The sequence below is a fragment of the Vulpes vulpes genome, chromosome 1 (assembly GCF_048418805.1).
Source record: "Vulpes vulpes isolate BD-2025 chromosome 1, VulVul3, whole genome shotgun sequence".
In the NCBI taxonomy this organism is placed as follows: domain Eukaryota; kingdom Metazoa; phylum Chordata; class Mammalia; order Carnivora; family Canidae; genus Vulpes; species Vulpes vulpes.
The window spans coordinates 5,823,554-5,849,738 of NC_132780.1; the positions used below are offsets into that span (position 1 = coordinate 5,823,554).

The following is a 26,185-nucleotide window of genomic DNA, read 5'->3' on the forward strand; positions in this document are numbered from 1 at the left end:
AAGGGGGAGTGGCCGTAAGACGCTGCTAGAAAGCGCGAGTACTTTATAGACCCTCCCAAACGCCAGCTCTCCCTCAGAGCCTTCCCATTGGTCCGCAGCCTTGCCAATTACTGCCGCGCGCTACGGGCCTCCAATCAAACATGCTCTCTCAGCCGGGCCGAAGTTACAGCCCGTCGTGCGGCGTCTCCCTCTGGCCACTTTCCAGTTGCTCCTGTCTTCCTCTCCATCATTGGTCGCCTCGGAGGCCGCTGTCTTCCCGCGCGGGCGCCCGCCGAGAGGGGCGGGCCTGGCAGGGCATTGCTAAGCGACCGAGATGCGCGCGGGTTCAGCCCGGTGAAGGAGCGGAGCTGGCGGAAGCGCCCAGGTGGCTGCGGGATGGACCGCAGGTGAGGCCGAGCCTCCTCCCGGGGACCACAGGAGGCCTGGGGAGGACTCAGGGTGCGGTGAACGCAGCGTCGGGTCAGGTTTGCTGGGGTCCGGAGTCTCTGCTCTTCAACCGCGCTGGAACTACAACTCCCAAGATGCTCCACATCCTCTGGCAGCTCCAGCCTGGGACCTCCGCATCTCCGGGTCCCCTAGAGGCTTACGTTACGCTTTCCAAGTGGCTCCAAGGGGTTTTCCTCTAAGGGTTTCCAGTGTCCTCTTGGGAATCAAATTTCTGAGCTTTAAAACTTCCCCCCAGACTCCAGTGGGTGTTGGTCTTGACCTTTCTTGCTTAGGCAGAGCCCAGTTACCGATGGGGGGTTATAGTCCATTTACCATTTCCTCCTCAGTATCCCAAGGACTTATGGGAAAGGTACAGTGATGGGGTTTAGTCGCGGTTCTTAACCCGAGCTCCGCTTCAGAATCACCTGGGAAGGTGACCAGCTCTCTTACAGATAGGATGCCCTGGGCCTGGGACGAGGACCGCATGTCTGTATTTTTCAAAGGCTCCTAGATTGGATTCAGGGTCACGAACTGCCACTAGGCAATTCCTTGGTTTTCTGAGACTGCTCCAAGGGCTGGTGGGAATCGAGCTTCTAGTATCAGTATCTTGAATGTGCAGCGCTGCTTCGTGGGAGTTATAGTTCATCTCTTCCAAGAATCTATGGGAATTGTAATCTGGTCTGCCCTCCTCTCCCCAACCCCAAACCCTGACTCCACCCACAGCCTCCCAGCAGGGGGCTCTGCTGGCCAACTTCATTCTCCCCTTGCAGTCTGCCAGTTTTCTCCATCCAAGACAGCCCCTTTGAGGATGCTCCCCTGGATCACAGCCGCTACTTGCCATCCCGGACCCAGACTTGGCACCCCAAGGTGAGGACACTCCATGGAGGATGCTGTGTGTGAGCCCAGTGGTGAGGGAGTGATTACTAGAGGGAAGGAGAACATGTGACGAGAGATAGGGGTGAGAAATTAAGAAACAGTCTCTTTTCCCTCCCTACAGCTGTGCCCTCACCTGGTCCTGGATCCCCTATCATGGCCCCAATCACTCTGAGTTGTTACCATTGTAGGATGTTTCCTCCCCTCTGGACTGAGACACACTTCATGCGTGCCTTTGTTCCCCTACAGGGGTAACCCCTCAGCCCTCACTTTCTTCTCCCCACTCCCCTGTCTTAGACCCTAAGCCCATCCAGGTCCCAGAGGTCCAGGCCCCCAGAAGCTCCCAAGGCTCTGCCCACAGGTCCCAACTCCTCTGAGCTGTTTGGAGAATCCTGGCCGTCCAGCTCAGGGACCCCTTCCCCACCCAGCACCACTGAAGGACAGGTGGGAGCCTCCCCAGCACCCACCCTGGTTGACAGCGGGGAGTCCGTGGTGGCCAAGTAAGTACCAGCAGCCCTGGGGGGAAGGAAGGGTTTGGGTCAGGAGGGGGGCAGGTATGCCATCATCATCATCACAGCCAGAGTTGTTTATGCAGCACTTTTAGGACCAAACTTTATGTGTACTATTAAGAGCTATGGAGCTGGGGCACCTGGGTGGCTCAGTGGTTGAGCATCTGCCTTTGGCTCAAGGGGTGATCTCAGGATCCCGGGATCGAGTCCCGCATCGGGCTCCCCACAAAGAGCCTACTTCTCCCTCTGCCTGTGTCTCTGCCTCTCTCTGTGTCTCTCATGAATAAATAAATAAAATATATTTTTAAAAAAAGGTCTGGAGCTGGGCTCACTGCATTCAAATCCCAGTTCTGTTACTTACCCTCTGTATGATCTGGGCCTCAGTTTCTTCATTTGTAAATCATGGACATTAGCAGCACATATCCCCCAGGGCTATTTTAAGCTTTCAATGAGTTACTGCCTATAAAGCATCTATAACAAGTGCTATAGTGGTGAGCACTTGAATTTGTAGGATACAAGTTCACTTGCTCTAACAAATAGCCCCAAATTAATTGTGGCGTAAGAAAGACAGCATTTATTTCTCCCTCACCCAACAGTCCAGGCAGAAGCAACCAGGGCTGCTGTGGCAGCCCCCAGCTAGGGTCAGGGACAGTTTCCTTCTATTGTGCTGCCTCCCATCACTAGGCTCTTGCCCTTTCCTTTATGGACCAGAATGGCTCCCAACCACATCCACTATCCAGAATCACATTTCCTCATCTTATAACCCTATTGGTTGAGACGCCTGGGTTGCTCAGCAGTTGAGCATCTGCCTTTGGCTCAGGGCATGATCCCAGGGTCCTGGGATCGAGTCCCGCATTGGGCTTCCCACGGGGAGCCTGCTTCTCCCTCTGCATGTGTCTCTGCCTCTCTCTCTCTGTCTCATAAATAAATAAATTAAATATTTAAAAACAAAACAAAACCCTGTTGGTCAAGAACCTAGTTACATAGCCATAAAACTATAGGGACCCCTGATAAAATTAAATAAATCTGTAGAAGAGTGGCTATGTGCCCTGTATCATATAATCTTACATAATATTGCATTACTGTGTATGAGAGGAGAACAGATGCCGAGGGACAAGGGCTAGGTATTGCCAAGGTAACTGATAAACATCAGCTGTTGTGGTTGTTATTGTCATTATTACTATTCTTTGGCTCTCCTCATTCACCCACCTCCCATTCTCTGATGCTCGCAGGTACATAAACCGGTTTCGCCAGGCTCAGCCTACAAGCCGAGAGGAACGCCAGCCTGCAGGCCCAACCGCAGCTGACTTTTGGTGGCTCCGGCCTGAATCTCCAGACCCCAGCAGTCAGCTTGCAGCAGGTACCTGCTACAGTCCCATCCGCTACAGTCCCATTCTAAACCTCTCCTGATCAATGCCCCCAGCAGAAGTTCCTCGTGGCCCCCCTCCAAAATCAACTGGGGCTTCTCGGCAGGAGCCAGTGAACCAGAAGGAAGACCCAACACAGCAGTCCCAACTCTTGCCAAGGTGGTCAGCGCCTCTCGGGCTAAGGCTGTGGCCCCCCTTCAGGAAATGAAGCAGGTGACATCCTCATCCACTTCCTTCTCTATGTACCTGAACTGAGAGCACTACCCCTGGCATAGAATTAAAGTCAATCCCCAATTCAAGGAAGCTTAAAGACTAAAGGAGGATTTACTGGCTAATGCAATCAAGAAATCCCAATGTATATGCTTTCAGGCATGGCTAGATCCAGGTGTTTGTACAGTACCAGGAGCAACTCGACTCTCTTGGCTCTCTGTTCCTCTTTGTTGGGCTCAGTCTCAGGCAGGCTTCCCCTTGAGGTAGCGAAGATGGCCCCAGTCACTCTAGGCTTCTAACTTACATAGTTACTTCAGGGGAAAGAGGATTTCCTAGTAGTTCCATGCAAAGCCCCAGGGCTTACTCTCATGTGTTCATCTTTGAGCCAGGCACTGTGGAAGCAGAGGACAGATTGTTGTGATTAGCCAGGCCAGGTCAGGAAGGTGGGGTCAACCCTTCTCCCACAACAATTACTACCAGGAGGGGTGTGGATCACAGAGGAAGTCCCCCATCTCTGAGGAGGAGGAGCAGATTCTAAGCCAGCATGTGAGGGCACCAGGTGGAGTGTAGACCTGTACTCCAGGCCCTCTGTCCAGAGCCCCTTTCCCAGCACCCTTTGAGATGGGGGCTAGCCTCTGATCCCTCTTACCTCGCAGAGCCTCAACACATGGAACTCATCCCTGCTGGACCTGGAGACACTGAGCCTGCAGACCAGAGCTGCCAGGCTGCTCAAGCGCAGGTGCCTTCCCTGCCCCCATCTCCCTCCCCACTCCCACAGCCCCAGGCCCCGCCCACAGCCTCTGAGACCCCTGTCACCTCGCTTCTGCTTTCTCCCCTACAGCAAGGCCTCCATCTCCTCTTCCTCCTCACTCAGCCCTAGCGATGCCAGCAGCTCCTCCTTCCCCGTCAGCTCTGATGGCCTCTCTCCCTTCTCCATGACCTTCACCCCTGACCCCAGCAAGGGCTCTGACCCCAAGGCACAGGGTAAGTTCTGAGGCCAGGACTGAGAACAGCCTGGAGGTGAATCCCAGCTGTGTGACCTGGGGCCTCCAGGGGCCTCTCTGTTCTTCAACTTGAAAACAGGGGTAATAAATGAGTGGTGAATACGGGGAGCACCTACCACAGGTCTGTTAACAGTACCCATCATTAGCATGACAGGTTCTCTGTCTCTGTCCTGTTTGCCGTTCTGAACACGAATTTCCAAAATCACATGGCTTTTTGCTAATTCAGCACCACACCTGATTGAACAGCAAAATCTGACCCAAAGAATACGAAGGCTGTTTATAGTCTTGCCAAATCTCATTTAGGGTGAACAGTCATTCTTTTGGCTACGGCTGTGTGTTACACTGAACCACATGATACCTTTGTCTCTGTAAGTAAAAAATGGTTGAATACTGGCAATTTCGTGTTGTTCAACCAAATACTAATGTGTTTGAGTCTGCGGACTGGGCCAGCCCCCTGCCAGTGCTGTACATATGATGTGCCTTTGCTGAAGCAGGCAAACTGTTGAACTCTCAATTCCTGCCATCTGATGTCTTCAGATTTCAGAGATGGGATTAAGGACCTGGATTACTATTGCTCTGTGGCCAGGTCCTGGGACACAGTGGCACACAGGACAGGTGCTGTGTGTGTCTCGTGGGGCTGGAGTGAGTGGGGGCAGGCAGTGTAAGAGAGGTGTTCGTGCTTGGTGTGTGATCCTGCCTGAGCTCTTGCTTGTCTGATTCTTTGCTCCTTTTCAGCTTCACCTTACCTGTTATTCACCTCTCCTTCCTGAGCCTCCGTTTTCTCATCTGTAACATAGGGTTGAAACTAGGAGCTACTTCATGAGTTGTTCTGCAGACTAAATTTACTCAATCTGCCATCTAAAAAACATTGTATACCTATTGTGAATGAGGCCTTGGGGATTCCACAGTGAATCAGCTGGTTCCAAGCAACTGATTATGGTCAGTTTATGGTGCTCACAATACAGCGAATGTGGGACAGAAAATAGCTACCTAACCCCACATCTGTGAAATGTAGGCAGAAACGAGGGCCATGCAGGAGAGGATCATGATGCTGGGAAGTCAGAGAAGACCTTCTTGGAAGAGGTGCTGTCTAAGTGGAGACTTGACGATGAAGGTAGGGACAACAGCCCTCTAGCATGTAGGGAGGACCTGAGGTGGGAGGGAGCATGGTGCCCACAACGGACTAGAAAAGAAAGGGCAAGGGGAGGTGGCGAGTGAGAGTAGTCTGGGGTAAGGTGGAAGAAATTGGCAGGAGTCGGGTTACATTGGGCCATGTAAGCATGGGAGGCATTTGGCCATTATCTTAGTACTGGGGAGCCAGGGGGAGGTTCTGAGCAGGGAAGGATGTGATATTTCTTGGGTATTAACAGACTCCCTCTGGCTGCTCTGGACCCCCCAGTGAGAGACACTGGTAGTTAGTTTCTCTTGGGCCAGAGCCTGAGGAACAAAGTCGGGGGATGTGGCCAGGTCTGGAAGTAGAGTCACAGGATATAGAGGGAGGTGGGAGAGAGAGAGATCCAGAATGACACCCCCCTTCTCTGTGCAGCATCAGATGGTAGGGCTTCTAAGAGACGATGGTAGCCCTATGGTCATGACTGATGAAGTTATGCTCTGGGTAATGGGAATGATGTCCATTTGCCCCGTGGAACTGAGGGCAGCCAGTGACCCTGCCCTCACTGCTGTATCCCTAGCACAGATCTGGACACTGCACTTCAATATAATAAATAGCTCACTTGGCATTTATGCTACAAATACTGATGGCAGCAGGCCTTGTTCCAATTTTTTTTTTAAAGATTTATTTATTTATTCATGAGAGACAGAGCGAGAAGCGGTGACACAGGCAGAGACTCCCTGCAGGGAGCCTGATGTGGGACTCAATCCCAGGACCCTGGGATCATGCCCTGAGCCAAAGGCAGATGCTCAACCATTGAGCCACTCAGGTGCCCCACCAGGTCTTGTTCTTGACACTGGGGATATAGTAACGGTCAGATAGACAAAAACCACTGCCCTTGTGTAGCTGGCATTGTGAAGAGAGAGAAGTAAGCAGAGATGTACCACACTGAATATGTTGGGAGGTGAAAAGAGCTAAGGAGGAAAATGGAAAAGGAAATAGAATAATGAGTGGTAGGGCTGGGGGTGGTTGCAGTTTTAAATAGAGGAGCCAGGGAAGGCCTCACTAAGAAGGTGATATTGAGCAAAGATTGGAAGGATGTGAGGCATTGAACCCTGTGCCTACACAGGAGGGAACAGCACTCCAGGCAGTGGGAAGCACAAATTCAAAGACTTTTGCTTTTTACTAGGACACAGGAGGGTTCTAATCCAGGAGGGCCCTGATTGGACTCAGGTGTTCCCAGGCTTCCTCTGGCTGCAGGGGGAAACAGATTGAGATAACGGAAGCAGAGAGACCAGAGAAGAGGTTTCTGGGGGTTTTACTCCCCAGGAAAGGGCAGTAAAGTGGGAGAGAAGTAGGCAGATTCTGGAGGATCTGTCTTGTTCACTGCTGTAACCACAAGGTCCAGAACAGTGCCTGGCACACAGTAAGAGCTAAGTGAATATTTGCTGATGAATAAAGAATTGAATGATGACAGGCTGAGAAGCCCCTGTGTGCTCTCTCCTCTGACTCTGCCCCTTTGCTCACTTCCTGCTTGGGAGAGGAGTTGGGACATTACCTGGAGAGCCTGTCTGAATAACTTTCTGGTACAATCGAAGGGTATATGCACAGGCTGTCCTTGGTTTGCTCTGCTCATCAGCCCAGTTCCTAACTTACCCTTCCACCCTCTACTTACCCCACAGCAACACCAGCACCTGCACGCATCCCTGCTTCGGGCCCTGTCTCCTCTCAGGCACCCCTGCGTCCAGAGGATGACATTCTATACCAGTGGCGGCAGCGGAGGAAGCTTGAACGGGCTCGAGGAGGGCAGGGTGATGGAACCTGGGTGCTACCTCGGATTCCTGTCCCCACCACTCCAGTGAGATGGGGGAGGGAGCGAGTGAGGAGACTGGAGGGAGGGACTCTAAGGGAAGTTGGAGGAAGGAGGAGCCAGAAGGGGACTGAAGACCCCTCTACCATTTCTCTCCCTCTCAGGTCCCCGCCCCCGTTTCTCTACAGGCTCCTCCTGCCCCTGCAGAGACCCTTGGTTCCTTGGGAACCCAGCCTAACTGCATCCCACTTTGGGCCAGTGTGGCCCGACCTGGTCCCCTGGAGGCCTTTTATATGGAGAGGCCTCCTATCCCCCCTGGGTTCTCTCCACATATCTTTTGGGGTCCCAGCCCCCAGGGGTTCTTCTGGGCTCCGCAGTCTGGTCTTTGGGTACCTCTTGGGGCCATGCCTCCCACGCCCTCCAGCCCTGCGCCTCCGGGCCCCGCCCCCGTGGCCCCCGCTCCCGTGCCCCCGGCCCCAGCACCTGCAGCCTGCACCCTCCCACCCCCAGCCGCCCCCCAGGACCCGCCCACTCCTGCGCCCAGCTGCCCGGCCCAGCCCCAGAGGCAGGGCCCCAAGCCTCGGAGTAGCAGGGCCCCGCGCCAGGAGTCCGCTGGGACGGTCACGGCCGCTGACGAGGGGCCTGGCCCGCAGCTCAGAGGCGCCCTGGGCCAAATAGTGTCCGCCCGGCTCTTCCCGGACGCCTTGGAGGACACGCCCCCTCACCCCGGGGGCCCACCTCTGCCCCAGGCCGAACCTCTGAAAGTCAAGGCCACACACCCCCAAACCAAGGTTACGCCACCTGGCTCAGAGGTCACGCCCCCTCAGTCTGGATCGCGATTTCCCAAGGCGCAGACTCCGCCTCGTCGCTCCAAAGCCGAGGCTCGGAAAGCCAAGGCCACGCTCCCCCTAGAGGCGTGGGAGCCTGGGAAGGACGGAGACGCCCCCTTGGCGGTCCCTGGGAATCTGCCGCCCCAGGCCCCGCCCCCTCCAGCCGAGGAGGCGGCTGCTTCTCTCGAAGCCCCGCCCACTTCCTTCGGGGTGGGGCCTCTCGGGGCGGTGGCCACGCCCCCGCCCGCTGCGGGCCACGCCCCCTCCGCGGATCTGCTGGGCCTGGCGGCCCGACTTCTGGAGGCTGCAGAAGGTGAGCTGGTCGCCGTGGCTGCGCGGATCTGCGTGGCGGTCCCGCACCCCACGCACGAGTCAGCCTCCTGGCGCTCGCTCTTTTTCCCCTAGAGTCCGACGGCAGCGAGTTCCAGGACGACCCTGTACTTCAGCTGCTGAGAGTTCAGAGGGCCGAGCTGAGACGGCAGAAAAGGTGGCCATCCCCAGGATCTGCGACACCCCTTTCCCAGAGCCACCCACCACCCCAGACCCCAGTCCTGAGCCTCTACGACGCTGGCTTTTTTGCAGGAAAGTGGACGCGCAACTGTCCCTCCTACTGGAGCACACTGAAGACCCAGGGACTTGGTCTCCTCCCACCGGGTCGCCCCCCAGGTCCCCAGGAAGGCGGCTGCGGAGGGAAGGAGCTCCTCCCGAGACCAGACGACGTTGACTTGTACAAATTGTATTTTTCCCAATAAAATATTTTTTTCACGTTACTGGTTGTCTCTGAGGAAGAGTTGTTCTGGAATGCCTGAGGGTGATTCTAATTTGGGGAAATTGCCCCTCCCCTCCCCTATCCGCTGCGGCTCTGCCTTGCCAAACCCCCATTCTAGTTCCTGACCTTTAGGGCAAAATCTCTTCCGGTTTGCCCTCTGAGGTCAGGATGGGGGAGGGGTTCCAGGTCAGATTTCAGGCCAGACTGGGATGCACCTTAGTTGACTCTCAGCTCAGAAGTGGATTCTCCTGTCTCAGCTGAGACCAAAGGGCTGTCCTCAGGGCATGAAGTTAATGGGGTCATAGAGTGCTGGGCAATGGTCGGTCCTCAGTCCACACCCTGCTTGAGCCAGCAGCAGCATTTAGTGTGCTCATCCCTCCTGGAGACACTTCCTTCCCCTGCTTCCAATGCCCCATCCTTCTCACCTCTCTGGTCGCCCCTTGTCATTGCCCCAACCTGTCACTTTAACATGTCCTAGGGCCCTGGCCTTAACTATCTGTATTCATTCCCAAGTGATCTAGTCTAGTTCCACCACTCTGACACCCATCTCTATTCTAATGGTCCCCAAATTTCTATCTTCAGCCTCAATCTGGCCACTGAAACTTAGGCTCCTGTATTCTGCTACCTACTCACCATCTCCACTCAAAGGCCTAAGAGATGTCTCAAACCCCACAGGTCTTTTTAATTTATTTTTTAAAAGATTTTTTTTTAAGATTTATTTATTTATTTATTTATTTATGAGAGAGAGAGAGAGAGAGAGGCAGAGACACAGGAAGAAAGAGAAGCAGGATCCATGCAGGGAGCCCGACGTGGGACTCGATTCCGGGACTCTAGGATCTCGCCCTGGACCAAAGGCAGGCGCCAAACCGCTGAGCTACCCAGGGATCCCCCTTTTAAAAGATTTTATTTTTTTATTTATAAGGGACACAGAGAGAGTCAGAGACACAGGCAGAGGGAGAAGCGGGCTCCCCATGGGGAGCCCGATGCAGGACTCCATCCCAGGACCCCAGAATCACCCCCTGAGCCAAAGGTAGACAGCCACTGAGCCACCCAGGTGCCCCAAACCCCACAGGTCTTAAACTGAGCTCTCAAACTTCCCCTAAAACTTGCCCTTCATTGGCTTTCCTGAGCTCCATCCTTCTAACTGTTCAGGCCAAAAGCCTCATAGCCATTCTTGCCTCATCTCTTTCCCTCACCCCACAGTCAGTTAGTAAGATCTAAGTGGCAGGTATGTGGGTGTCTACTATAAAATTCTTCAACTTTGCTGTATGTTAGAAACATAATAAAATATTGAAGAATGTATGATCAGGATTATTTTGATATCTGTATTTATTAAAGAGAAGGATAGAATAGATTTCTGTTAAAAGCAGCTTCTGGGAGCATGTGGGTGGCTCAGTCAGTTAAGTGTCTGCCCATGGCCCAGGTCATGATCCCAAAGTCCTCGAATAGAGCCTGCTCAGCGGGAGCCTGCTTCTCCCTCTCACTCTTTCTCCCTGCCTGTGCTTGATCTCTTGCATGCATTCTCTGTCTCTCTCTCAAATAAATACATAAAATCTGTTTCTTTAAGTAGCTTCTGTATATCATTAACATGATGTATATTTGTTTCAGCCTTTCTGAACAAATCATACATTTAAATGAAATCAGAAAGAAGGAAATTGCTGTTTAGATATAAAGAGAAATGAAAGATGTTTCAGTAGCAGAATCTGATCTAGTTGAGGGGTGACTCGACCCTAGAGGGATTTCTGAGGAAATTATATTTAAGCTGAGACAGGTAGGAATTAATTAGTTGACAAAGGGCCATCCTAATTACTTTTGCTGGATTATAAATCATCCCCCAAACTTAGTGGCATAAAACAATCATTTTATTATGTTCATGGATTCTGAGAGTCAGAAATTTGGACAGGCACAGTAAGGGATAATTTATCTGTGCTCCATGATGTCTAGGGGTTCAACTGGAGAGACTCAACAGCCAGGGGCAGGACCTCTGGAGCTTCTTCACTTAAAGTCTGGCACCAGGGCCCAGACGACTCCAAGGCTTGGCTCAGCTGGAACTGTACGCTGTGGTGCTTACATATGGTCTCTACATTTGAGGGCTTGGGCTTCCTCAAAGCATGGCTTCCTGGGCATAGTTGCACTTCTCATATGGTGCCTCAAAGCTCTAGAGCTAGTCATTCCGGTGGACAAAAAGGAAGATGCATTGTTTTCTTGCTACTTAGTCTTAGATATCACATAATGTCAATTCCACTACTCTCTGTTGGTTGAAATTATCCATGTTGCCCAGATTCAAGGGTGAGGGGACATAGATTCCATCTTTTCATGAAAGCAGTGTCAAAGAATTTGCAGTCATGTTTTAAAACCACCACAGGGTAAGTGGGGAGTGGGGTGGGGTTGAGGGGAGACTGTAGGCAATGGGAACATCACATAGCAAATCCCTGGGATGGGAGTGAAGTCATCAAGTTCAATAAGTTGAAATAAGTAACTATAAATTGACCCCGCCTTTGGGGCACCTGGGTGGCTCAGTGGTTGAGCATCTGCCTTTGGCTCAACCCTGATCCAGGGGTCCTGGGATTGAGTCCCCCATCAGGATCCCTGCGGAAAGCCTGCTTCTCCGTCTGCCTATGTCTCTGCCTCTGTGTGTGTGTGTCTCTTATGAATAAATAATATCTTTAAAAAAATTGACCCCTCCTTCAGGATTCCCTTTCCCCAATCCCTGATTAATTTTTTATCCATAGAATTTATCACCTAATTTTCTACATTTTAAGATATTTTTAGGTTATTTTTTAAAAGATTTTACTTATTTTTTCATGAGACACACAGAGAGCGAGAGAGAGGCAGAGACACAGGCTGAGGGAGAAGCAGGTTCCATGCAGGGAGCCCGATGCGGGACTCGATCCCAGGACTCCGGGGTCACACCCTGAGCCGAAGGCAGACGCCCAACGTCTGAGCCACCCCAGACTCCCTACATTTTAAGATATTTTGTTCATTGTCTTCCCCCAGGAGCTTTTGAGTGCCACGTGGGCAGGATATATTTTCCCCTTGCTTTGGTTATTGCTGTAGCCACAAATTAAGTGATCAGAGTTTTTGAATGAGTGAGTGAATGAAACAAAGCGGTACTTTCCCAGGCGAGGGACCCTGTTGAGAACATGACCAGTGGAAAGGTTCTCTGGGAAAGGGCATCGTTATAGAGTGTCCTGGGCCTGGCTCAAGTCAGAGGCGGATCGGTTGGGATTGGCTTTACGGCAGGCGCAGTCATGTTCTGGAACTGCGGGCTGAGGCAATTCCTAGAAAAAAGGAGCCAAGGGTGGAGACCGGCCTATAAGAAGCAGTGGAGGAGGCAAGGACAGCATGTCCAGCGGGAAGGGCGAGGCCCATCGCAGAGTGCCTGGGATCGCGTCCCAGGCCGAGTATGTGAGACAGTGACACTGTCCGTGGGCAAATGCCCTCAGGGTTCTGCGGGCGGGCGGTGTCCGGGTCGGGACTGACAAGATGGAGCTGGAGGATGGAGACGTGGAAAGCGGCTTGGGGATGGAGACAAGCTCTGAGGCCATGGAGAATCCAACTCCGATGGCAAAGGGGAAGCAAGTGTCAGAGGACGGGTCACTGAGAGTGGACTAAGGGGAGGGCCCGTTGCTTCGCGCTGGGAGTGTTGGAAGCAAAGCATAAAGAGCCTAGGGGTGTGTCTCGGGAGGGCAGTGACAGCCAATGAAGAGCAGTCCTGGGCGCGGCGCTGTCAAACTTCGCGGGGCGGGACCGAAGAGACCGAGCCAGCGATGGGACCGCCGCCGCAGCCAATGAAAACCGCCCAGGTGGGCGGGGCGTCGTCCCAAGGCCGAGGGCGGAGCCAATGGGAAGCGGCGCCGCGTCCCGCTGCCCCCGCCTCCGTGGGGCGCGCGCCGGAGCCACGGGCGGCCGTTAGGGGCGGGGCCTGCAGCCGCCCGCGCGCGGCTCGCGCCCTCCCCTTTGTGTCGCCATGGCGGCGGCGGCGGCGACGAGGACGACGAGCGAGGGGTCGAGCGCGGCCGGCGCCTGAGGAGGCTACGCTACCATGGTGGTGAGGGGCCCACGCGGCCGTCAGTCGGTCCGCGTGTCAGTCTGTCCGCGCGCGGCCCCGCCCCGCGCGCCCCGCCCCCGGCCCCGCCCGAGCCCGCGGCCCGCGCCGCCCCTCACCCCTCTCGAGGTCCCTCTCGGGCCCCCGGCCTGGTCTCGGCCCGAGCCCTCGCCCCGGCCCCGCCCCCTCAGTGTACATCCCTCGCCGCGCCCTGGGTGGAGCTGACAGTGGCCGAGGACCCAGGCTGGGGGGATGGGCTAGTCCGGGAAGGACCCGCGCCCCCAAGTGGCCCCCCCAGGGGCCTGCCGAAGCTTCCTGGGTCCTTCTTCAGCCCCCATCCCACAGCCACCCTCAGCCTCTATTCCCAGCCTCCACCCCTCCCCGGCCTGCCCCCTCCCCCTCCTGCCTCCAGCCCCTTTCGCGATCTTGAGCCCCACCCCCACCCGGCTCCATCCTAGCCTGACCCTTTTCTTCTCCCTCGTTCTCACTCCGTTCTGCTCCCTCTCCATCAGCCCTCCCCAGCACCCCCATCAGCCTGAACCTCAGCCTCCCCAGCATCTCCCCTCTCCTCACTGCACCCCAACCCCAAGCCAGCAGCGTACCTCTCGCTGGATCCTTGGGTCCTTCTCCGTCTTCCTGTCCTCACCCTCCCTCCCCACCGTCTCCCTCTCCTACCATGCTGCTCCTGCTCATTCATCCATTCATTCCCTGATTCGCTCATTTAACAGACACTCCTTGATACCTCCTGGCAGACCCCATGTTCCAGGCGCAAAGAGATTCACATCCCATCCTGCCTTGGGGAGCTTCATGGGCTGGAGAGGGACAGAACCGAGGGTGAGACCCAAGGATGAACCTGGGGTCGCAGGGAAATGAAGGAGGGAGAGGCGAGAGCCCAGCCTGGGAAATCCCTATCTGGCAGCTGACTAATTTACTCATCAGATTTTCCTCGGCTCCTGCTGTGAGACTGGGCATGGGGACCCAGAGAGGAATCAGGCATTACCTTACCTGGGGGGAGTATCAGTTCTGTGCCCAGCTCTGTGCTGGGTCCCTGATCCTGGGGAAGTCACAATCCAGTGGGGGAGATGGCCTTGTCACCAGTGATATCTCAGAGTGCTCAGGGCTGGGATGGGAGAACCTCAGGGGATAGAGGAGTCTAGCAGAGGAGGCTGGCACAGCCTGGGTCCCGGAGAACTTCCCAGAGGAGAGAATGAGAGAGATGAGCCCTGAGGGATGGGGAGGAGTGAACCTACTGAAAGGATGGGGAAGAGGGAACAAACTTTGCAAAGGCCTGGGAGGAAATGAGAAGATGGTGCTTTTGTTGGACTCTTAGAAGTTTGAGAGCTCCAAGAGTAGAGGCCATGGGGGTAAGATGGGACTGGAGAGGTAAACAGACCTGAGAACTCAGACTTTATCTTGAAGATAACAGGGAGCCATTGAAGGTCTGTGATCTGTGGAGAGGCAGAGGCAGATATGTGTGGCACGAAAATTATCCTGGCGCTTGCTGTGAAGAAGCTAGCAGGAGGGGAGAGGTTGGAAGGAAGATTGATAAGATGGAAGCTGTGATTGTCCAAACATCAATAAAAGGTGTGGAGAGGCACGTAGGGGAGACTATACTCTGCAGGGACGAAGGGAGGACTTGAGGCAGGGAGAGATGGTACCAGCATATGCTCTCCCTGCCTTGCCTTCGGTCTCTGCTCTTCCAGCCCCCCACCCCAGACCACACACAAAGAAGCAGGCCTACCGTTAGTTGCCTTCACCTCCCCCTGACCTACCCTTCTGCTCCACGCTTAGGGCAGCCTGTGGAGCAATTCGGGCCTCCGGGCCCAGGGCTCACAGATAACAATGCTGCCGTTGTCTCTCTGTTCCCATCTCTGGAGGCCTCTGATTCTTCTTTCTGCTCTGCAGGCTCGCAGCACTGACAGCCTGGATGGCCCAGGGGAGGGCTCAGTGCAGCCCTTGCCCCACACTGGGGGGCCCAGTGTGAAGGGGAAGCCTGGGAAAAGGTGAGAGGTGAGGGTGAGGCTCAGCTTAGGAGGGGGGCCAACTACAGGAGCCACCAGTGATGTGTCACTTGTCCCCCAGGCTCTCGGCTCCTCGAGGTCCCTTCCCCCGGCTGGCCGACTGTGCCCATTTCCACTATGAGAATGTTGACTTTGGCCATATTCAGGTATGAGGGCTTTGCACCCAGGTGGGAGGGTGAGCTCTTACCCAACCCTGAAGCAGTATCAGCCACGTTACCCCTGAAACCTATCTCAGCAATAGCTGTTCCCCCAATCTGAGCAGTCAGTGGCAGGAGTTGCAGGATGGAAGGGGAGAACTGTTCCTTCTTTCATTTGTTTCTTTATTCAGTCACTTAACTTTTTGTTAGGTGTATGCTCTGTGCCGGGACCCTGTACTTTGAGACATCGCCAGGCCCTGCCCTTAGGGAGGCTCAGGCAGGGGACACAGACCCCTCTCTAGGTAGTGCCAACCTGGAAAAGTCAGGACTGAGACAAGCATGAGGCCCTTACCTGGACCTTTGTTTCCCTCTACAGCTCCTGCTGTCTCCAGAGCGTGAAGGGCCCAGCTTCTCTGGAGAGAATGAGCTGGTGTTTGGGGTGCAGGTGACCTGTCAGGTGAGGCCACCCCTCCTCTCATCTAGCCTGACAGGCTGCTCCTCATGGTTCTCAGCTCAGTGCAATGGGACTACTGCTCCTTTCTGTCCCTCCTGCCCCCACAGGGCCGTTCCTGGCCAGTCCTCCGAAGTTATGATGACTTCCGTTCTCTGGATGCCCACCTACACCGATGCATATTTGACAGGAGGTTCTCCTGCCTCCCAGAGCTTCCCCCACCCCCAGAGGGTGCCAGGGCGGCCCAGGTAAACTGCTTGTTGTCTCAGCCCCCGCCTCAGCTAGGCTGTGTCCTCATGAGCAATGTGTGAAGCTGTCAGGAGAACATAGTTAAACATTTAAACACTGGTATGGCCCAAGTTCCAACCAATCAGAATGGAGAGGCCCAGAATGAAACTGCAGCAGGGAGGCTCCTTTCAGTTTTAGGATCATGAGGAATTCCAGGGGATTTGGTAGGAGAGTCAGCATGGCCCAGACCAGTGGGGGCACACAGGAGCTCGTCAGAGCCTGTCCACTGACTGACACGAAAATATTTCGGTCTTACCAGTGGAACAGAACCCATGCATTCAGGCTGAATTTCAGCCCTGTCCAGAGGTGAGCTAGGGCAAGATAGGAGGGCAGCAAACTCTCTCAAGGTCCCCTCACAAAAGTCCACCCTCATATCCTGCCCTCAGATGCTGGTACCACTGCTGCTGCAATACCTGGAGACCCTGTCAGGCCTGGTGGACAGTAACCTCAACTGTGGGCCTGTGCTCACCTGGATGGAGGTGGGAAGGGGGGCTGGGAGTTGGAAGTGAGAGAGGGATGTCTGAGGAGGGAGAACTCACAGTCTGAGTGTGTGGGCACAGGAAAGAAACGAGCCAGAGTGGAGGAGGCACTGGTATTTCGGTGTCTGTGTGGGCACATGGCTGTGAGGGAGAATGAGTGTGTGTGAGTGTGTGTGTGTGTGTGTGTGTGTGTGTGTGTGTGTGTTAGCAGGCTCTGGACTATGGGGATGTGAGAATTTGAAGATATATCGGTGAGAAATAGATGTGACTGTAACTCCTAGAACACCTGGCCAACAGTGGCTCGGACCTGGTTTTCAGATAGCAAATGTGCGGTGTCTGCTGTGGAGGATGAGGGTGCAGGGGCGTCCTGGGATGTGAGAGGGAAGGAGGGGCTTTGTTGGGCAAGGATTTCGGTGTTTGACCAATAAGTGACTGACAGGCTCTTAGATAGGGGACAGGTAGTGGCCTCCACTAGGCATGAAGGAATCTTCTCTGCCTTTATTATGTCCTTCTTTTGGCCTCTCCGCATCTCAGCTGGACAACCATGGCCGCCGACTGCTCCTCAGTGAGGAAGCCTCCCTGAACATCCCTGCGGTGGCTGCTGCGCACGTAATAAAACGGTACACGGCCCAGGCACCAGACGAGCTGTCCTTCGAGGTGAGGCTGTGGGGAAGCAGACTCCAGCTGGGCTGCCCACACTCCTGTCCCTTCTGACCCTCCCTCCAATTACCTTCTGGCTCCCAGGTGGGCGACATTGTCTCAGTGATCGACATGCCACCCACGGAGGATCGGAGCTGGTGGCGGGGCAAACGGGGCTTCCAGGTGAGTCTGGCTTGGGTAGACAGGTGGGGCAGGGTACCGCACCAGTTAGGGCGGCCCACTCACGGACCCCAAACCCTCCACAGGTTGGTTTCTTCCCCAGTGAGTGTGTGGAACTGTTCACAGAGCGGCCTGGTCCAGGACTAAAGGGGGGTAAGTGCCAGGGGCAAAATGAGGAGGCCTCCCTGCATCCTTGCCTGTCATCCATTCTTTTCACCCATTGTTTGCCCCACAGATGCTGATGGTCCCCCCTGCGGTGTCCCAACGCCCCAGGGTGTCTCCTCTCTGACCTCAGGTAATGGGAACAAGAGGCCAGGCCCCTACCCCCCAACCCCCTCATCCCCCCACCCCCCCCACCCCACCCCTGCCATGAGACCAGCTGCTGCACTGTCCCTCTATGGCGTGCCTTTACCCCCACAGCTGTGCCCCGGCCACGTGGGAAGCTGGCCGGCCTCCTGCGAACCTTCATGCGCTCCCGCCCTTCTCGGCAGCGGCTGCGGCAGCGGGGCATCCTGCGGCAGAGGGTGTTCGGCTGTGATCTTGGGGAGCACCTCAGCAATTCAGGCCAGGATGGTGAGGCCCCACGTCTACCTGCCCAGGCCACTCCTCCCACTCGTGCAACCTGCCCAGTCCTGAGCCCCTGCTTTCTCCCAGTGCCCCAGGTACTTCGCTGCTGCTCTGAGTTTATTGAGGCCCATGGGGTGGTGGATGGAATCTACCGGCTCTCAGGAGTGTCATCCAACATCCAGAGGCTACGGTGAGGGCCCTCCACCAAGCCCTTCCTTCCGCAAACACTTTCTGGGCATCATCTCTAGTCCAGGCCCTGTGCCATGTGCTGGGGACACAGAAGTATCAGAGCGTTAGGAGAGCTTAGGGTGCAGTTGGACTGGGGCTGAGGGCAAGGAGGGCTTTCTCGAGGAAGTGACACCCAAGCAGAGGCCTGAAAGGCAAGAAGAGCAGAATAATCATTGGGAGCAAAGAGATTAGCCTTCACTGAGTACCTGCCACATGCCAAGCACAAGGCACAGGAGACAAAGATTCCTGCCCTCTTGGGGCTCACATGCTAGACAGAGAGACAAACAAGGAAATGAGGAAGTGTACAAGTAGGTGACAAGTGCTATGGAGAACAAGAGAATGGGGTAAGAAGGATCATAATAAGTTGGGGAGGGAAATTGCAGTTTTATTTATTGTTTTATTTATTTTTTTTTAAAGATTTTATTTATTTATTCATGAGAGACACACACACACAGAGAGAGAGAGAGGCAGAGACACAAGCAGAGGGAGAAGCAGGCTCCATGCAGGGAGCCTGACATGGGACTTGATCCTGAGTCTCCAGGATCAAGCCCTGGGCTGAAGGCAGCGCTAAACCACTGAGCCACCTGGGCTGCCCAGAAATTGCAGTTTTAAATTTGGTGGACAGAGGAGGCCACCTGGGGGAGAGCTTGCTCTGGAGGAGGCGAGGGAGCCAGCTGTGTGGACTTCCTGGGATGGGCATTCACCATGCTGGGAACAGTTAGAGCAAGGGGAAAGCAGCAGGAGTTCATGGCCCAGAAGTAAATGGCGGCAGAGTATACAAGGCCTTTTGGACAACAGTTAGGATTTGCCTTTACACGGAGTAAGGCAGTAACCACAGGAGGGTTCTGAGCCTAGGAGGAGCAGCATGAAGAACAGCCTCCAGTGGGAAACAGTGAGACGTGAGCACTGGGGCTGACAGGGGGAGTGAGGTGACAGTGTGGAGCCTGGGGATCTGAGAGACAAGGCACGAAGTCACATGAGAAGCCGTTTACCCAAGAGCAGTGGGACACCACCAGAGAACTGAGAGCAGGGGTTGTTGGGATTTTAGCCACATCTTCCAGGGACCTCTTGAAGCCAGGAGAAGGACAGCTTCGTGGAAGGAGGATGCGTGGTCACGCTCAGTATTCAGATGGCTTTGGTAGCCACGAGCAGGAGCATCTCCCACCTGAGCCTCAGGGTTCTCCCCTGTAAAATGGGGCACGCTCATTGGGGCACACCGAGTTGTTGGGGGCTTCAGTCAGGTTCTGCCTCTGCAGAGCCCAGCACAGGAACAGGGTTACATCCATGTGTGGACACTTTGGAAGGTGGGGGAAGAACATGGCCAGCTGGGTCAGCTCTGACCTGAATCTTTCTTCTCCTTGACCTGGTGGCCTCAGGCACGAGTTTGACAGTGAGAGGATCCCGGAACTGTCTGGCCCTGCCTTCCTGCAGGACATCCACAGTGTGTCCTCCCTCTGCAAGCTCTACTTCCGGGAGCTGCCCAATCCCTTGCTCACATATCAGCTCTATGGGAAGTTCAGTGTGAGTAAGGGAGCTGCCAAGGTTGGAGGGTGCTGGGATGTGTTGGCCAAGCCCTCACCAGGTCTGTGCATAATCTCAGGAAGCCATGTCAGTGCCTGGGGAGGAAGAACGCCTGGTGCGTGTCCACGATGTCATCCAACAGCTGCCCCCGCCTCACTACAGGTAAACCGGAAGGGGCAGGGAAGGCCTGTGATGGGGTCCCAAGGGAGTTGAGGCTCAGGTGTCATCCTCCACTCCCACCCCCAGGACCCTGGAGTACCTGCTGAGGCACTTGGCCCGCATGGCGAGACACAGTGCCAACACCAGCATGCATGCTCGCAACCTGGCCATTGTCTGGGCACCCAACCTGCTACGGTAAGTTGGCAGCTCACCAGCCTGCCCCCTCAGCTTCCTTCCACAAGCTGGGGCCCAGGTCTGCCCCCACACTTCCCACCTAGCACCCACCCAGTCTTTGTTCTCTTACTCATTTCATTTAACCATATTTCTTTTTTTTTTAAGATTTTATTTATTTATTATTAGAGGTACAGAGAGAGAGAGAGAGAGAGGCAGAGACACAGGCAGAGGGAGAAGCAGGCTCCATCCAGGGACCCTGAAGTGGGACACCATCCCGGGTCTCCAGGATCCCGCCCTGGACCAAAGATGGCGCCAAACCACTGAGCCACCCTGGCTGCCCTGACATATTTCTTAAGGACCTCCTGGGTGCCAGCTCTTGTTCTCAGCACCGGGGCACAGTAGTGGAGCAAGATCCTCTGCTCCTGGGCTCACATTTGCATGGGAGGGATGGACTCTGAACAAGGAAAATAGAGAATGTGATGATCGTGATGACTACCAAGGAGAAAGATTACAGAGCAGGAAAGGGAGATGCACAGGGTGATGGCATTTTGACATTTTTAGAGTGTCAGGGAAGGCTTCAGGAAAAAGTCTTCCTATGGCCAGTAGCAGTGTGAGCCCCAGAGAATTTGATGGTGACCAAGACAGGAAAGCTCTCTGTCCTAAGTAAAATAGGTGATATATGAGATGGTGGATATAAGAACTTCTAGGACAAGGGTGGGGAGGAAAGAGAAGGAAACTTACAATTTTAAATAAAGTGGGTGGAGAAGAGTCCATTGAGAAGGTAACATCTGAGTCGAGACCTGCAGGAGGTGAGGGAGGGACCCATGTGGATATCTGGGGAGGAGCAAATGTCTGGGGGCTGGAAGGCTGCCCACTGTGCGGGAGGACCAGGAGGGAGGTCAGTGAGCAAGTGAGTGAGGGGTTGAGGGGGAGGAGATGATGACGTCAGAGATAACAGGGGACCAGACAGAGGAGTGACTTAGGGTCGTGGGGCACAGTGTAGACTTGGACTTTTACTAGGAAAGAGGTGCAGCCAGGGGAGGGCTCTGAGCCAGGAGGGTTCTGACCTGGCATCACAGGCTCCCTGTGCAGGGGAGCAGCCTCCCGGGGGCAGGACAGACTGGGAGCCCAAGGAGGAACTGCTGAGATGTTTGGGAGTGGGAGGATGGAGGCTGGGCCAGGGTGGGGACAGTGGGGGAGAAGAGTTTAGGTTCAGGATAGGTGGGTGGAGCAGACAGGGATTGCCGAGAGCTTGGATATAGGGGTAAGGGAAAGAGGGGTCAGGAGCAACACCCCCCAAGGTATTTGGCCTGAGCATTGGCTGAGATGGGGAAGGCAGGGAGGGAGGACGGGGTTGGGGGAAAGGTTGAGAACCCAACTCTGGATGTGATTACTTTGATGAGGTCAGAGGTGTAGGACGACAGTTATTTCTTCATTGGCTCCCCATCTTGCCTAGTGGGAACCCACCAGCTGGGGCTCAGAGCATCTGGCTTCCCTCCTCCCCCTCACCCAGGTCCATGGAACTGGAGTCCGTGGGGCTGGGTGGGGCAGCAGCCTTCAGGGAGGTCCGGGTGCAGTCCGTGGTAGTGGAATTCCTGCTCACCCACGTGGATGTCCTGTTCAGCGACACCTTCACCTCTGCTGGCCTCGACCCTGCAGGTATGCCCATCCCGCCGCCTGATGTCCTGGCTACTGCCCCCTCATTGTTAGGGCTGCAGTGGGAGGGCAGGTGGGCTCCCCACCCTATCCCTACCCCACTGAAGCTGGACCTCCTTCCTGGCTCCTTGAGGACCCCGCCCCGGCCTCTCCCTCCCCTCCCCCCCCTTCTCATTTCAGCTCCTACGCTCAGGATCCCCACTTCTTGGCCCGGACATCGTTCTTCCTTCACCCCTTGTAGCTCCTGGGGGCTCTTGGGGCCAGGGGTCCACCAGGGAGGAGGTGGGAGGTCCCCAGACTTGACCCCACCCCGGCCCCACCCAGACTCCCCGCCCTACCCCGGACCCCAGCCCAATCAGGATTCAGCACGTCGGAGGGCCCTCTGGCCCGAGGTAACTGAAGCCAGAGCCTCTGCCCTCGCTGGCTGCCGGGAGCTGCCTCCTCATCAGCTCGTTCCGCCTCACTCCTCCTCCTCACCTGCCTGCTGCCCGCCCATTCCCGCCTGATCCGCCCTGGCCCCCTGCCTTGCCAGCCCGGGTGGGCACGCTGCGGGGCCGGGGCTTGGGCTGTAGCGCTTGGCTTTGCCTGTGGCCCTGAACGGCCCCCCTGAGCTGACACCTATCCCCTTTCCCAACTCCCTAGGCCGTTGCCTCCTCCCCAGGCCCAAGTCCCTTGCGGGCAGCGGCCCCTCCACTCGCCTGCTGACGCTGGAGGAAGCCCAGGCTCGCACCCAGGGCCGGCTGGGGACTCCCACCGAGCCCACAACTCCCAAGGCCCCAGCTTCACCTGTGGAAAGGTGAGTGGGATGCCGGGGGAGCACAGGGCCAGCCTGGAGGCCCCAGATCCTCAGACTGCCTCCTGTGTCTCCCACAAACCCCAGGAGGAAAGGGGAGAGAGGAGAGAAGCAGCGAAAGCCAGGGGGAAGCAGTTGGAAGACCTTCTTTGCACTGGGCCGGGGCCCCAGCATACCCCGAAAGAAGCCTCTACCCTGGCTGGGGGGCACCCGTGCTCCACCGCAGCCTTCAGGTCAGGGGCCGTGGTGGGGGTGGTGGAGGTGGGGGGAGGCACTCTGGAATGCCCCATGACCATCCCCCTCTCTTCTAGCAGGCGGCCGACCAGACACAGTCACCCTGAGATCTGCCAAAAGTGAGGAGTCTCTGTCATCGCAGGCCAGCGGGGCTGGTGAGTGCAGGGTGGCTCATGCCTGTGCCCAGGTGGAGCTGGGAGGACCGGGGGCCCTGAGGTGGCCTCTAAATGTACTTCAAATTCAGGGGGTTCTAGTTTTTGTTGTTGTTGTTCCAAATCTGGACATTAAGTGCAGTGAGTTGGATAAAGCATCACTCTTGGTTCATGAGGTACTGTGATCATTGGCCCAGGCAGGATCCTGTCAGGCTTTTATTCATTCCTTTAAAAAAAAAATCTAAATAATAAAATGAACAGCCATGAACCCACTGGCCAGAACTGTAAGAGTCTCAGCCCTTACCTGCAAGCTCCCCCCTTTCCCATCTGCTGCCTCTCCAGCAGAGGCGCCCTCTAGGTCTGACGGTCCGCATCCCCTTGCTCTAAGGTTTTATCGCCTGCAGGCATCTGGGGAAATAGCACAGGGCACAGTCCTAGTGCTTTGGAAACTTTAAATTCCTAAAGTTCCTTAGTTCTTAAGTTCCTTAGGATTCCTATCCTAAGAAAGGGGGTGAGGGGCTGGATGTGAATCTGACTGTTCACTCACTGCCACCCACACGGCTGAGTGTGGCTCAGGCTCGTTCCTCTTGGCTGCTCTCTGGTATCCAGCTGTGGCTGTCCCATCCAGAGTTGCCGTCCATCCTACTCCCAGTGGGCTGGGGAGCTCTGGCGAGCAATCCCTGCCACACCCGTGCCCTTGAGAGAGGGTTACCCGTACCCCGGAGCCGAGGTGCACGCCGTAGGGCATGCTCCTGTTCAACTGTACGTGCCAAGGCCCAATCTTTTTCCAAAAATAGTCGCCCCACTCTGCACTCCCAGGAGGGAGAGCCCGTGAGATCCCACTGGTCTCATGCTCGCCAGCCGCGCGGTTGTCAGACAGCAGGCTTGGCTTGGGGTGTGGAAGGTTCTCATCATGGCCTTGCCAGTTTATTTCTTTTATCACTGCGAGTCTGAACAGCTAACAGCTCTCCCTGGATTTGCAGCCACTGTGACCCTATCCAGGCAAGCGTCTCTCCATGTCACTGGGTTATGTCCCCTATTATTGACGTATGGGTATGTATAGTTTTGGCCCCTGACACCCTACTGTCCCCCCGCTTCCAGGCCTCCAGAGGCTGCACAGGCTACGGCGACCGCACTCCAGCAGTGATGCTTTCCCTGTGGGCCCGGCACCTGCTGGCTCCTGCGAGAGCCTGTCCTCATCCTCCTCCTCCTCCGAGTCCTCCTCCTCTTCTGAGTCCTCCTCCTCTGGATCCTCGGCAGCTGGTCTAGGGGCACTCTCTGGTTCCCCCTCACATCGAACCTCGGCCTGGCTGGATGATGGTGACGAGCTGGACTTCAGCCCACCGCGCTGCCTGGAGGGGCTCCGGGGGCTCGACTTCGATCCCCTTACCTTTCGCTGCAGCAGCCCCACACCGGGGGATCCGGCACCTCCTGCCAGCCCAGCACCCCCTGCCCCTGCCTCTGCCTTCCCACCTAGAGTGACCCCCCAGGCCCTCTCACCCCGTGGGACCACCAGCCCTGCCTCGCCCACTGCCCTGGACATCTCAGAGCCCCTGGCTGTATCAGTGCCACCTGCTGTCCTGGAGCTGCTAGGGGCTGGGGGAACACCTGCCTCAGTCACCCCAGCACCAGCCCTCAGCCCCAGCCCAGGCCTGCGGCCCCATCTCATCCCCTTGCTGCTGCGTGGAGCCGAGGCCCAGCTGAGTGACACCTGCCAACAGGAGATCTGCAGCAAGCTGGCACTGCCTGTTCCCCGGGGAGCCCAAGGCCAGCACGGTGAGTCCTACTCACCCTACCCCACACCCATAGAGACCCTGAAGCTGCACCCAGAACCTGGCTGACTCTTGTCGTCATTCCTTTCTGGGTAGGTCCTGGCATGGATTCACCGCTGCTGCCCCCACCCCTGTCCCTCCTGCGCCCTGGGGGGGCCCCACCCCCGCCCCCCAAGAACCCAGCACGCCTCATGGCCCTGGCCCTGGCTGAGCGGGCTCAGCAGGTGGCCCAGAGACAGAGCCAACAGGAGCATGGGGGCACCCCTTCTGCTCCCCACTCCCCTTTCCACCGCTCACTGTCACTGGAGGTGGGCGGTGAGCCCCCAGGGACCTCAGGGGTTGGGCCAGCCCCCAATTCCCTAGCCCACCCAGGTGCCTGGGTTCCTGGACCCCCACCCTCCCTACCAAGGCAACAAAGCGATGGGAGCCTGGTGAGAAACCAGCGGCCCCCAGGGACCTCAAGGAGGGGACTCAGAGGCCCTGCCCAGGTCAGTGCCCAGCTTGGGAGAGGGGGGTGTAGGGGGCGTGGGCACGAGCCAGAGATGGCAGCTCAGCTCCCCTGTTCTGTCCCCTCACAGGCTCCTACTCCCGGGTTCTTCTCTTCAGCCCCTCGGGAGTGCCTGCCACCCTTCCTTGGGGTCCCCAAACCAGGCTTGTACCCCCTGGGTTCCCCATCCTTCCAACCCAGCTCCCCGGCCCCAGTCTGGAGGAGCCCCTTAGGTCCCCCTGCACCACTTGACAGGGGAGAGAACCTGTACTACGAAATCGAGGCGGGTGAAGGAACCCCCTACTCTGGCCCCACTAGGTCCTGGAGTCCCTTTCGCTCTATGCCCCCAGATCGGCTCAATGCCTCATATGGCCTGCTTGGCCAGTCACCACCACTCCACAGGTCCCCCGACTTCCTGCTCAGCTACCCACCGCCCCCCTCCTGCTTTCCCCACGACCACCTTGGCTACTCAGCCCCTCAGCATTCTGCCAGGCGCCCCACCCGGCCTGAGCCCCTCTATGTCAACCTAGCTCTGGGGCCCAGGGGTCCCTCACCTGCCTCTTCCAGCTCCTCCTCCCCTCCTGCCCACCCCCGTAGCCGTTCAGATCCTGGACCCCCAGCCCCCCGCCTACCCCAGAAACAGCGGGCCCCCTGGGGCCCCCACACTCCTCACAGGGTGCCTGCACCCTGGGGCCCTCCAGAGCCTCTCCTGCTGTATAGGGCAGCCCCACCAGCCTATGGGAGGGGGGGTGAGCACCACCGAGGGTCCTTGTACAGGAATGGGGGGCAAGGAAGGGAGGGGGCTGGTCCCCCACCCCCCTACCCCACTCCCAGCTGGTCCCTCCACTCTGAGGGTCAGACCCGGAGCTACTGCTGAGCCACAGCTGGGAGAGATCTTCCGCCCTTCCCTTCCCCCTCACTGATCTTGGCCCAGTCAATCCCTTGTTTTGTATTTTCTGGAGCTCCTGACCCCTACCCCAGGTTTCTAACTTTGTAACTTGTTTCTGATGTGGGTCCCTAACCTGTTATAGCTTCCCTACCCTGGGCCGAAGGGCACACCCATCCCCCCACCATCCTCCCATTCTGGGGGCTCTCGCACAAGTCTGAGGGCTAGGCTGACATGGTCTTCCCTCCCCCTCCAGGAGCCCCCAGCTTGTCCTGACCTGTGCACGGGGGTTGGGGAACAGCTCCTGTCCATCCACCCCCCCATACCCCACTAAACCATCTGACAAAATTAATGAATAAAAACAGTGAAAACATGGCTGCTAGTGTCACGCTGGGGCCAGACTC

At 56.3% G+C, this 26,185-nt stretch overlaps 2 protein-coding genes across 11 annotated transcripts; both read left to right on the top strand.

Annotated features, from left to right (window-relative positions):
* Window positions 1–24: 24 nt before the first annotated feature.
* PROSER3 (proline and serine rich 3) lies at window positions 25–8,910 on the top strand. 7 transcript variants are annotated; one of them, XM_072751240.1, is made up of 12 exons: window positions 139–386; window positions 1,197–1,293; window positions 1,597–1,799; window positions 3,041–3,168; window positions 3,282–3,388; window positions 4,042–4,124; window positions 4,227–4,369; window positions 5,405–5,503; window positions 7,183–7,358; window positions 7,475–8,453; window positions 8,546–8,627; window positions 8,723–8,910. In XM_072751240.1, exons 1-12 carry the CDS (start codon window positions 376–378, stop codon window positions 8,862–8,864), a joined length of 2,250 nt encoding a protein of 749 aa, XP_072607341.1. In that variant the 5' UTR covers window positions 139–375; the 3' UTR covers window positions 8,865–8,910. The 7 variants fall into 7 exon arrangements, with proteins under 7 accessions (XP_072607343.1, XP_072607342.1, XP_072607341.1 ...); XM_072751242.1 differs by having other exon boundaries at window positions 25–386; window positions 8,546–8,910; XM_072751241.1 differs by having other exon boundaries at window positions 133–386; window positions 1,728–1,799; window positions 8,546–8,910.
* Window positions 8,911–12,752: 3,842 nt separating this feature from the next.
* Window positions 12,753–26,156, top strand: ARHGAP33 (Rho GTPase activating protein 33). Of its 4 annotated transcripts, XM_072751259.1 has the most exons (23): window positions 12,805–12,960; window positions 13,686–13,791; window positions 14,863–14,960; window positions 15,040–15,124; window positions 15,492–15,572; window positions 15,677–15,814; window positions 16,241–16,333; window positions 16,868–16,990; window positions 17,078–17,155; window positions 17,239–17,305; window positions 17,388–17,447; window positions 17,573–17,725; window positions 17,807–17,909; window positions 19,324–19,468; window positions 19,548–19,630; window positions 19,715–19,822; window positions 21,315–21,460; window positions 22,100–22,253; window positions 22,338–22,483; window positions 22,565–22,639; window positions 23,738–24,412; window positions 24,505–24,896; window positions 24,987–26,156. In XM_072751259.1, exons 2-23 carry the CDS (start codon window positions 13,765–13,767, stop codon window positions 25,770–25,772), a joined length of 3,816 nt encoding a protein of 1,271 aa, XP_072607360.1. In that variant the 5' UTR covers window positions 12,805–12,960; window positions 13,686–13,764; the 3' UTR covers window positions 25,773–26,156. The 4 variants fall into 4 exon arrangements, with proteins under 4 accessions (XP_072607363.1, XP_072607360.1, XP_072607354.1 ...); XM_072751262.1 differs by lacking the exon at window positions 13,686–13,791 and having other exon boundaries at window positions 12,753–12,960; XM_072751253.1 differs by having other exon boundaries at window positions 12,813–12,960; window positions 24,505–25,957.
* The last annotated feature ends 29 nt before the right edge of the window (window positions 26,157–26,185 follow it).

What these genes read in the sequence shown, in the direction of transcription:
- PROSER3 (XM_072751242.1), top strand. An exon ending in CCCAGACTTGGCACCCCAAG is followed by an intron (nt 1,294 to 1,596) that starts GTGAGGACACTC and finishes CCCCTGTCTTAG; the next exon opens with ACCCTAAGCCCATCCAGGTC. An exon ending in TTCCTGTCCCCACCACTCCA is followed by an intron (nt 7,359 to 7,474) that starts GTGAGATGGGGG and finishes TCTCCCTCTCAG; the next exon opens with GTCCCCGCCCCCGTTTCTCT.
- ARHGAP33 (XM_072751253.1), top strand. Translation starts at nt 13,765, where the DNA reads ATGGGCTGGAGAGGGACAGAACCGAGG. An exon ending in GGGTGCAGGTGACCTGTCAG is followed by an intron (nt 15,573 to 15,676) that starts GTGAGGCCACCC and finishes CTGCCCCCACAG; the next exon opens with GGCCGTTCCTGGCCAGTCCT. An exon ending in AGGGTGCCAGGGCGGCCCAG is followed by an intron (nt 15,815 to 16,240) that starts GTAAACTGCTTG and finishes TCCTGCCCTCAG; the next exon opens with ATGCTGGTACCACTGCTGCT.